This window comes from Zophobas morio, unplaced genomic scaffold (genome assembly GCF_036711695.1).
Source record: "Zophobas morio isolate AGI-343-1 ecotype UQ-CSIRO unplaced genomic scaffold, CSIRO_AGI_Zmor_V1 ptg000005l, whole genome shotgun sequence".
Classification (NCBI taxonomy): Eukaryota; Metazoa; Arthropoda; class Insecta; order Coleoptera; family Tenebrionidae; genus Zophobas; species Zophobas morio.
In genome coordinates, this window is record NW_026972110.1 from 10,942,506 (window position 1) to 10,954,733 (window position 12,228).

A 12,228-nucleotide genomic window follows, 5' to 3' on the forward strand; every position below is an offset into this window, starting at 1 on the left:
CGAACGAACCACGGACTGGTGTTAAGGTGCCAGATTAGTAAATGAACAACCTGGATCGGAGTTGAAGCTCGCCGATTTGTGAACATGGCTGCGAAGACTTCAATTCATTGGCGAATATATTAACCATCTTCCTTAAATAGAGTTAGACTAATAAAAGCAATTAATTAATTGAGTTAAATTAAAATTATTTTTTGATTACTTAAACTAAAAATTCGGAAATCTTCACCATTTCACCATTTTTTTCTTTTCCACAATTCACGCGTTCTTTGTGCTTTGTGCACCACCTGTTTATATTATTATGTATACATTTGTGTCTTTGTACCTATCTAAAAAATAGCCATGGGTCAGCACGTCCTGGTAAGAAAAATTTACAGGTGGTCTTAATCTCACCGGACAGTTGCGTACAGACTGTCTGACAGATATTCAAATCTCACTTGACATACACCTTGTAAAATTTTATGACTTAAGCAGCTTAAGCCAAACCACCCTTATAATGGATCCGAACCGCAAGGATTATTACCCTCCATGTCCATTGTTGCCATAATGGAGCTGTAAAGTTTTACTAGGTATATGTAAACTGAGTTAAGGCCAGTCCCTACGTTTTCTCAGCGGAATTTTCGCTCTATTTTCAAAATGTAATATCTCCGTTATTAACAGATCTATAGTTTTCAAATTTTAAATATATGTTGTCCATAACTTTCTTTATATAACGCAAGGGCAATTTTGTTAAAAACAGCTTGTGATCATATTATTTTTTTAATTTTAGTGAAATTTTTGCATAACGTATTTTTAAAAATCAATATTTCAGTTATTTATGGAAATTTTGGAACGGAGTTGTCACCACTGTTTTCAGCTTGCAAAACTTGAGAAATTCTACGAGGTCTATTTTTGACTTTATTTGTTGGGACTGAGATATAGTAAAAATAAAAGTTAGCAACTTCTATGATATACGCTTTTTTTAACTGTGTATCGTTTCTAAAAAATAAAATCGACGATATATCTCGTATGATTTCTGGAGTTTTGTAAGCTGAAAACAGTGTTGAAAACCGTGTTCTGAAATTTTATTTAATAATTGAGATATTGATTTTTAAAAATACGTTATGCAAAAATTTCACTAAAATTAAAAAAATAATATGATCACAAGCTGTTTTTAACAAAATTGCCCTTGCGTTATATAAAGAAAGTTATGGACAACATATATTTAAAATTTGAAAACTATAGATCTGTTAATAACGGAGATATTACATTTTGAAAATAGAGCGAAAATTCCGCTGAGAAAACGTAGGGACTGGCCTTAAGTTATACAATAGCCAGTTTGATTTGTAAGGGTGCTTTGGCTTAAGCCGCTTAAGTCATAAAGATTTTACAAGGTGTATGTCAAGTGAGTTTTTTATAAGGGACAGTTGCTCGCAGTGGTCGGAAAGATTTGCATATAATTTAAAGTAAACAGTTGTTGCCTATCGCACTCCCAGTTGCCAAAATTGCGAATAATTTTCTTACACGCGAATTTTGTACGGATGCTTTTAAACGCCGGATAATTTTTAATTTTTAACATTTTGTTAATAATACAAAGATGTTATCTCAATTTTACTTCGGTAAATTAACTTATGTAATACCGGCATACTTACAAATATTTCATTGCTCTTAAATTTTCTACAAATAGTTTCATCTTGTAAAAAAATAGACGTGCTGATCATTTTATCCACGTACTTATTGCTAGCTTTACAATGAAATTCATCGAACTGTAATGGGGAAGGTTTCTTATCAGCTAGGTAACTAGGAAATGATAACCCTTATAGTCTTCTATTTGCGAGGGAATGTCTTATGACCTTTTTTCGGAATTAGACCCGCTACATGGGGTAAACTGACCGTGGTGCGCAAGTGACCAACACCCTAAAAAGTAACACACCTCAAAAATCTGATACTATTCCAAGACAAACACCGTAAACAAAGAATAAAATAATGTTGAAATATAAAACTTTGTAACAGCACGAAGCTTTACTATAAAACTGAGAATACTTATGTGAAAAGAAAATATAAGAATTGTGTATATTGGGCTTTTTGTTTTGTATCGGAAATTAGACAATTAATGTGCTAAACGGTAGTATAATTTCCTAAAAGTCCAGTGTTGAATTCGGCACAATGGGATTACAAGTGTATTAGAAATAATGCTGCTGCGAAGTACCGAATATTTTCGTATTTTATAATTTGGTGGTACAAGTGGCAAAATTCTATAAAGAAAAAACCCAACAGCAAAAATAATCATATCCGTTCGCAGATTTAATATTTCTATAAGTATGACCATGTGTCTTATTATTGCAAAGATGAAATAAATAAACGAAAAAAAGAATAATTGTTAAATTATTTAAATATTTCGACTGCGCACTATATTATTGTACAAAACATCAAAAAATGTGAAACTCGTATTTTTTAACATCTTCATTAGTAAGTAAGTCATTTGCAAAACAGATAAACTGTTTAAACATGAAACTGCATTATTAATTGTGATAAGATAAGAGTTATTAAAATATTATGCACACATATAGGTAATCACTTGTTTAAATTTAAATTAATCTGATCAGCTTATACAACTACAGGAGAAGTATGGGAAAGAGTAGGTAGTCAACAATAACTTAATAACACGTCTTAGCCTAATGGTGTCAGATCTAAAGGAGAATAATTCAGCAGTAGTCAATGAACTCCCTTCAATATAATTGAAATTTCGATAAAGAGGTCTAACAAACACTGTTTATAATACAAACATAGCGGCTGTATAACATTGCTGGTATACAGTAATATTTTGTTTACGATTAGTGTTAAGTTACCTATCAAAATTAATGTATTTATCTTCACAAAAAATCTAATGTCTTTTCAAAAAATCCGCTGATGGTTGTACTTCAGGGGAAAGGAAAATTCTGGTTCCTAATGGTGCATAAGCGAATATGGCAAAGAATATTAAAAGTGCCCTATTTTGAACATGTTCTTGTAGTGGATACTGAAAAATTTGTGAAATGTTTACTGGTACCCCTAATATGTAAATCCAACAGTGAGAGGTATATTTTTGTTTTCCCTTAGAATGTCGTAAATTTGCATTTTTCTCACTTTGAAGTGCCTAACATCAATACCACCGAGACGACAATTTGCTTTTGGTTCATTATTTTCGTAGTTTTGCTCTAAATAATTCGGGTCAGCACAGGAATGCACTGGCGGTCAGTGACCAGTACGTGTTCGTTTGGGATAGGTTCTGTGGATATCAGAACACTATATTTAATTTATCTTCTGCTCGAAGTTAAGTTATTGCTTTTCCTTTATTATCAAATTTACATTGTCGTGTGCACTTGTAAACTTTCGGATAATAATTACTCAGTATTCACCTTCCTCGTTGCCACCCATATTTCTGACTACAAAAACGGGTTATTGTATACCATAAATGCACAAGTGTGACAAAACCACCGAAAGAGAAAAGAACCTAAGCATAATAAACAGTCAAATTTATTGCCCCAGATCTTTTGAATGTTGTCGATCGCGTAAATGTTCGTGTCCACTCGTCTTCGAGTTAAACGTGGACGAACAGGCGAGGAGTAGGTATTCAGCCGGCAAAAATTTCATTAATTTATACCCACCAGTTTCGTTTGTACTTGTATTGTGTTGGCTGTGTTCTGTATTGTTAGCTGTTTACGAAGCAGCGTTCACGTTGTGCATCTTTGGATTTCAAGTACCGTTGTAAATGTTTTTGGGACGGAAATAATAACTCGTGCACTAGCAACCTCAAGATCTGAGATAAAAAATCAGATTTTCAATATTGAAGTTGTTACCATGTGCCTCGACATGAAAGATTTGCTACAACTCAAGTAAGTGTTTAATTTTACGCTAACAGCACAGCAAAAAATCTTGCTTGTAACTTGTGCAATATACACGCTGGTTACGTGTTCGTTATGCCAGCCTTTTTTTGTACTTCCCACATCATTTTTATCATGTTACCCAACTGTTTAGATTTACAAGGAAGGTTACGTTCTTACAAGCAAGTAAATTTTGTGGTCCAATGATCCCGATAATTATAATCTAGATGAATTAATTCGCGAAACTTTTGTGTTACTATCGTATCTGACGTTTAGTAAAATGTGCTGCAAGCAGTTTTTCGATCAGATAAAAAAAGTACGTGTGATTCATTTTTAATATGTTAACGGATAAAATAGCAGATGCTAGATAACACGAGAATGCAAATAAGATTAAGAGATGTTACTTGTAACTGTCGTTCATGTAGGTATTTCCTCTCTTTTGTTTGCATGCCGTAAACCGGGTTACTTTTTATTCATTTCAGAGTTTCTTTTAGCTGAGTCAAATGGTGTCTTTATTTTCAGTCGACGTTTACAAATCGCTAGATTTCTACAACAAATTCTCTCCCAACGTGTAAAGTGATCGTAATTGGTTAGAAGTTGAGGCAGAAAACATTTTATGTTCTCCAGTGCATAACCGTGATCCATTGGAAGAATATCTGTGTCAAATAATTGAATCTTTGAACATCACGTCTTATCGTGATTGCAGTTATTTGTCATTTTATTGCATATTGAAAAACTGTTATCGCAATTGATAACGCAGAATCGAGATGATTCGGGCTTCACTTGCTGCATATTAAGCGAATTAACGATTTTTAATTTTTATGGTTTTGAAATTTTCGTAGAAATTGTTGTATTCAGAGCAGTTTGAACTAACATTAAAAACACTTGAAACATTTGATAAAAATATTACTTCATGTTTTGGTTTCCATTAATACGATAACCATGTATTATTTCGGAAGTAGTACTATGTGCCAGGAAAAGTGAATGCTAAGCCACGGATTGGCAGAAGAAGCGGGACCGAAAGCTTTGTTAATGTATGAATATGATTAAGCCTTGACAATGGTGGCATAATCAGAACAACATAGCCCACTGTTAAACTGGTAATCGAATTCTTCATTTATTAATTCATTCTAATGCATTCTGCATATGTAGTTTTTTCAACAGTATTTTTACTAATATTTTGCAAATGAGCCCAAGGTACATATATTTACAGAAATATGAAATTAGGAAACTCAAACAAAATTTAAATACAAATGTCCCATATATAAAACTCCGCGGCCTTAAAGATAAAGATATCGAAATTCTGTAAACGCCATTGTTTTTATCGTGAAGTCGCGATCCAAACCTTTATCTACTTTTTGAAACTGCGACATATAAATCGTTTAACGGCGTTTGATGGATATTTAAATTACAGTTATAATGATATAAAAAATTAAGTACAACCTACCACTTTATTTTACAAACAATTAGTCAGATCTGTTACAAAAAGATCGTATATTCGAACTGTCGTTTTTTACACTGAACACAAACCCTCCTATAAGTTCGCAACTTGTCGTGGTTAATAGAGTATCACACGTTAAAGAAGCACAAACATTCCTAATTATTTTTACTTCCCGAGCGTAAGCAAAGGAAGTATTGTAATCGAGTCCGTCGGCCGACTCTCTACTTTTACGTTTTCTCGATCTTTCATGACCCCTAGAAGACGAAGAAATAGGTCTCCCATTTCCGTCTGTCTGTCCGTCTGTCCGTCTGTCCGTCTGTCCGTCCGTCTGTCCGTCTGTCCGTCTGTCCGTCCGTCTGTCCGTCTGTCCGTCTGTTGTCCCGGATTTTTATTAGACAGATAATCTCCGAAAGTACTCGACCGATTGTTGTGAAATTTTGTACTTATATTAAGAATATCATGTAGATGGTAAAACGCTAACCAAAATTTGTCGAATCATCCCCACCACTAAAGCGATGACGTCACTTCAAAATTGTACATAGTAAATGGGTTTTCAATTGTATAAAATAACATAGTCCTACACATGTAGTTTACAACTCTGAATCGACTTTTCACCCGAAACGTCCAGATTTTTGGAAAAAAAATCAAAATTATAAAACAATATTTTGAAATTTAATTTTTAATCTGCTAACCAGAATGCTTTGAAATGTTGCAGATGTTTTAAGGCTATAAAGAGCATCATAAATCTTTAGTCAAAAAATATTTGCTTATCCCCTCCAAAAACTTGATGACGTCAGCTCAAAAGTTTGTGGAATAAATCATATCTAAAATGTACAAAATATGATGAGTCTGTACTTGTGATCTATCACTCCATTCATATTTTTTGGATTTGCATATACAGGGTGACTCAAAAAAATTAATGAATGCGTAAATATATTTTATTGATTTAATCAGGAACTACAAAACCGAATGCTCTGAAATCTTGCAGATGTTTTAAGGCTATAAAGAGCATCATAAATCTTTAGTCAAAAAATATTTGCTTATCCCCTCCAAAAACTTGATGACGTCAGCTAAAAAGTTTGTGGAATAAATCATATCTAAAATGTACAAAATATGATGAGTCTGTACTTGTGATCTATCACTCCATTCATATTTTTTGGATTTGCATATACAGGGTGACTCAAAAAAATTAATGAATGCGTAAATATATTTTATTGATTTAATCAGGAACTACAAAACCGAATGCTCTGAAATCATGCAGATGTTTTAAGGTCATAAAGAGCATAATAAATGTTTAGTCAAAATATATTTGCTTATCCCCTCCAAAAACTTGATGACGTCAGCTCGAAAATTTGCCGAATAAATCATATCTAAAATGTACAAAATATGATCAGTCTGTACTTGTGATCTATCACTCCATTCATATTTTTTGGATTTGCATATACAGGGTGATTCAAGAAAATAAATGAAAGCGTAAATTTATTTTACTGATTTACTCAGGAACTACAAAACCGAATGCTTCGAAATCTTGAAGATATTTTAAAATTGTCATAAGCATGGTAAATTTTTGATCAAAACGTATTTGGTCGTCCCCCCTAAAAAATTTATGATGTCACCACAAAATTTTGCTGAATAAATCCTATCTAAAATGTACAAAATATGGTGAGTCTCTTCTTGTGATTTATCATTCCATTCAATTTTTTTCGATTTGCATATACAGGGTGACTCGAAAAAATTAATGAATGCGTACATTTATTTTATTGATTTAATCAGGAACTACAAAACCGAATGCTTTGAAATCTTGCAGATGTTGTAAGGTTATAAAGAGCATAATAAATTTTTAGTCAAAATATATTTGGTTATCTTCTACAAAAAACTGATGACGTCAGCTCAAAAGTTTGCCGAATAAATCGTATCTAAAATGTACAAAATATGATGAGTCTGTACTTGTGATTTATCATTCCATTCATATTTTTGGATTTGCATATGCAGGGTGACTCAAAAAAATTAATGAAGGCGTGAATTTATTTTATCGATTTAATCAGGAATTACAAAACCGAATGCTTTGAAATCTTGGGAATATTTTAAAGTTATTATAAGCATGGTAAACTTTTGTTCAAAATGTATTTGTTCATCCCTCCTAAAAAAATTGATGACGTCACCCTTAAATTTTGCTGAATAAATCCTATCTAAAATGCAAAAAATATGATGAGTTTGTACTTGTGATTTATCATTCCATTCATATTTTTTAGATTTTCTTAAGAGGTGGTTCAAAAAAATTAATGAAGTCAATTTATTTTATTGATTAAATTAAAGGCAACACTTATTATTAGTATTACACCCCAACCAACCCAATTTGGTAGACACAAAATTTGTTAAAGGAAAAACTCGGTTGAAACATAAGAGTAGCACGCTTATTTACATCGACTTTAATATTACAGACCTGCATTTGTTTTATGCGGTCACTTGGTTCCGCGAATGCGAAATAGACATGTTTATAATCAACCAATTGTGAATTTCACCGTCAAGAATTAAAATAAAACGCAATGTTTTATATAATAAGCGGAAGTCGAAGCAATAAAACCGATGGTCGTTTTGTTTACAGTTTCTCTGTTTGGCTCTTACGTATGCTGTTACGCTTGTCATCTTAAATTAAGAATGTTTATACATAAACGATTTTAAGTTGCCCCTCATATTACTAGACAGCGGATTTCTGTCGGGCTACGTCACGATTATAGGGGGGGACGTGCTGGATTCCATAAATATAATTAACGATTTATTAATCAAACGGCTAAGTAAATGAGAACGGGAATTAACAGCAGAGTGCAACGAAACAACGTTATTCTAATCTCAAATAAACGAAGTGCAGTCCGCAACGGCAATGAATTCGCATCCCGTGCGAGCCGTACCGAGTTTGGCCTTGCCTAGCCCGACAGAAATCCGCTCTCTAGATATTACACACCGGCGCCGTATACGTGAGTAAATTGTTTCGTTATTTTATTGATTATAAGAAATCAATATTCAAAACGACCCAATTCATTTTCCCGAAAATTTGGGAACACAATAATTTTATTCTTAGTATTACACTACATCTATCCCAACTGATATACGTGTCCTTGCAAAAATGTTGATGACGTCATCACAATTTTTTTTTAAATTCCCACTACAAAAATGTAATGAGAAAAAAAAACATAATAGGCATGCAGTCGTCAAGTTTCCGACAGCGAGGGAAGTACTGTCTAAACTCTTTAGACCAATTTTTTTTATTGTCGAGAGTCACAAATATGCCAATTTTCTTATTTATCACCATAAAAATAAATCTATTAAGGGTGTTAAATCTGGGTTGCTGGCCATCGAAAGAACGTCTATTGCCGTTCAATTTTCATAATAAATGTTTTTCAAAAAAAAAAATTAAAAAAACTATTTTCAACATATAGCAAAGAAGGTACAATCCAAGATTTCTCACGATAAAAGTTAACACCGTAGTATGTAGTATAATGGTGTTTGCGCATGTGTCCATGCTTGTCCAAATAGTATGTACATATTTTAGTGTACAAGCTAACTAAAATTATTATATCTCTTCATTTAGATAATAGTTTACATTATTTAGTATTTACAGTTGAAACTAATACAACACATGTCTTTTCTATCCTTGTAATCGAAATTTTACGATCAATCAAAATACGATAAAAAATATAGGCGGAACAAGCCCACAAATTCACGATGCCCACTAATTTCTGAACAAAATTAACTACTAAGGATTAAATTACACAACTAAAAAACTATATGCTTTTTTGCAGAGAGCTGTACTAAATTAAGCTTCCTCCTAAAAACAGTAGCGTTTACATGATTTGAATATGTACTTCTATCTGTTCTAAAGATATAAGGGGGTTGTGTTTTATCTGAGAAACCCCTATATTTATACAATACATTTTAAAATATTCACACACAATAATACGAACATTTATTTATCTAAAGTAAGATTAAAATCTAAAAACAGTGCCGCCTATTTTGGGGTATAAGTTCTATAATGCACCCTTGCACATAAAAAATTTGAATATTAAAAATTTTACAATTACAGTAAAAGCACTGTTACGGAACAAATCACTACGAATTCGACTAATATTTCTGACATAATAGAGGATATATTCTTTTTAGGCTGTATATCGGGCCTTCTATCCTGACTTATATCTAGACAGCGGATTTCTGTCGGGCTACGTCACGATATAGGTGGGGACGCGCTGCATCGCCGGGACTCAGTAGCGGGTGATAGGTAATCACCGAATTTAATTGTCACTTGATTCCATAAATACAAATAACGATTTATTAATCAAACGGCTAAGTAAATGAGAACTGGAATTAACAGCAGAGTGCAACGAAGCAGCGTTATTCTAATCTCAAATAAACGAAGTGCAGCCGGTACCTGCAATAAATTCCCATCCCGTACGAGCCGTACCGAGTTTGGCCTTGTCTAGCCCGACAGAAATCCGCTCTCTACTTATATCATAACTAACTTTTTGGCGTTTTGTATCTTCCAACATTCGATATGCTCTAATCTTTGCTTCTCTATTTTTTCGTTTATGTTTGGTTCCTTAAATAACTCATATAACTCCTTTTTTCCTCTCCTATATTTCTATTTAGATTTCTATTTTGATTTGTTCTCTTTTGTGAGTTCTCTCCATGTTCCGCACCTGTTAATTTTTGCCAGTGAGAGATTGATTTCTGCTTGGTCTCCGCATTTGTTTTTAATAAGTATACATGTAAAGCTGTCAGTTTTTCTATTATGTCTTCCATCTTTTTTTTTTAAATCATCTCGACCCATGGGACTCGTGACGATAAAAGTAGAAGGTTTACGACTTTTTTATTACAAAATCAGTTAACCGAAACTGAAAACAGGGTACTTTGGCAATGCTATTCAACAATTCCAAATGAATGTTATTGTCGACTCAGCTGATTATTTACTTGTGTTAATAACAATAGGGTTATATGATTTGATAACTGGATACATTTAAATCAAGCCATGAATAGACATAAGCAAAATCTAATATTAGACATTATGTGTCATGTTCTGTTTTCGGTAGAAGTTGAATGAAACAATTGATTTTTTCGACAAGAAGTACCCATGTAGAAGTGAATTTTTTAACGAATTATGGAAGTTACTCTAACATTGGTTTCCTAGAATATACTGTTCACAAGACATAACCAAAGTTCTAATTTCCCAAATCTTGGAATATAGTCAGCAGTCATTAATTTACTTGTAAAATATGACCCAATATTAAAAAAGAAAGCAATATTCAAAATAAATTTCTTAAGTACTGCTTTAAGAGCAAAACTGATTAGGTAAATAAAAATGCAACATTTTATTCAGTAATAATTGATTGATTGATTCAGGATCCAGGATCTTTCAAAAGTTGATCAATTAAGAGTACTATCATTCGCTGTTACGATTGAGTATACGGAAAAAAGCTAGCAAATACAACTATAGAACGATTTTAATAAAACCTTTGTCCAAAATACAATATGATTATTAAATTTATAAATATTTACTTTCACATAGGGCGCCAAAAGAGCCGTGGAACATAGACCCGGAGTTACATTGTTACGCTACTGAGCTTTAAAATGTTGCTACACTTGGAGTAAGAAGTACGCACTAACTACATCCGGTGACATTTAAAACATAAATACGAACAAGGGGCAAATAACAAAGTGTAGCATAACATATAAGTATAGATGAACAATGAAATTACTTGAAAGTTATTTTCTATGTAGAAACTAAATTATACATTTACTCCTAGAGAATTTCCAAAAGCATATTGAGTATTTGAATTTGCTGAAAAATTTCGGTATATATGTTTTTTGTTTCAAGAAATACTAAACTTTTCATGAAAGTAGAAAAATATAGCATTACTTGAAATAGAAAGGTCAGCTTTATTTCCGGGGAAGCACGAAATATTGTCATCGGATTGTTAAGAAGTAGGTAGCAAGTTTATTAATAGATTTACTTTCTAGTGACAGACAGTAGTCTTGAAATATCCGCGAAATTTGATATTTTTTTAAATATATTTGTTTATTATGCCTATTTAATCATGAATGATCAATGATCATTGAAAGTTGATATGAACGTCACTAACGGTCTAAATTCACAATTCGGACGCTTTTATACCTACTGAGATGTGTTCCTCTTACGGTGTTTCAACTCAACACTAATAAATTTGATGTTATACGTTTTGATCGGCAGCAATGATTTTTGTAAAATGCAGTGGCGGCTCGTGACCTTTTGAAATGGGGGGGACACAATTTGATTGATGAGTTAAATATGAAGATATAAAACAGATTGTTATTACCAATTAATAGGCGAAATTGTGTAAGTTTTGATACATTTTATACAAGTGGAGCGACCTAAAAGAATTAGTTTTGATAATTATGACACAAATTTCCGGATAATTTTTCAAGTATTGAGAATTACAATTTTGCTATGTCCCGTATGTTTGTAGACGTTATAATTGTGGGGGGACACGTGCCCTTGTGCCCCTGGCACCAGCCGGCCCTGGTCATATGAAGAATATGGTTCTCTATGTTGTTTGTGTTGTTTTGGCGTAAGATTTTAAAAACGGTTATGAAAACAAGTTATAGTTTTTGTATTTATTTAAGAAATTATCAATACTGAAAAGGTGATCATTTGCAAAAACACGTTGAATCATCGAAAGACTTGCTGTGATTTTTCAGGCATCTGTGAGAAGCATGTACACATTACTATTTAGGGATATGATGGCTGTGTAAGAACGCGTACACTCGATTAGCACATTGCGCCTCAATATGTTACAAATATGTGAACAAAATTTTTGCTCAATAAAGGCATTAAACGTGTACCACATTCCTTCCACCCATGTCACCGATGACACTCGTTATGACCTTTGTCTTAATACTTTCACAAAACAAGAACGGGTT

General features: G+C 32.8%; 1 protein-coding gene across 2 annotated transcripts in view; it reads left to right on the top strand.

Annotated features, from left to right (window-relative positions):
* The first annotated feature begins 3,580 nt into the window (after positions 1–3,580).
* Positions 3,581–12,228, top strand: part of LOC135122709 (maternal protein tudor) — a 36,349-nt gene continuing 27,701 nt past the window's right edge. Inside the window, exon 1 of one of the 2 annotated variants that reach the window (XM_064047080.1) lies at positions 3,581–3,851. In XM_064047080.1, coding sequence (XP_063903150.1) covers positions 3,817–3,851 — 35 coding nt within the window. In that variant the 5' untranslated portion in view covers positions 3,581–3,816. The remainder of the gene's footprint in view (positions 3,852–12,228) is intronic. The other variant, XM_064047081.1, reaches the window with a different exon arrangement.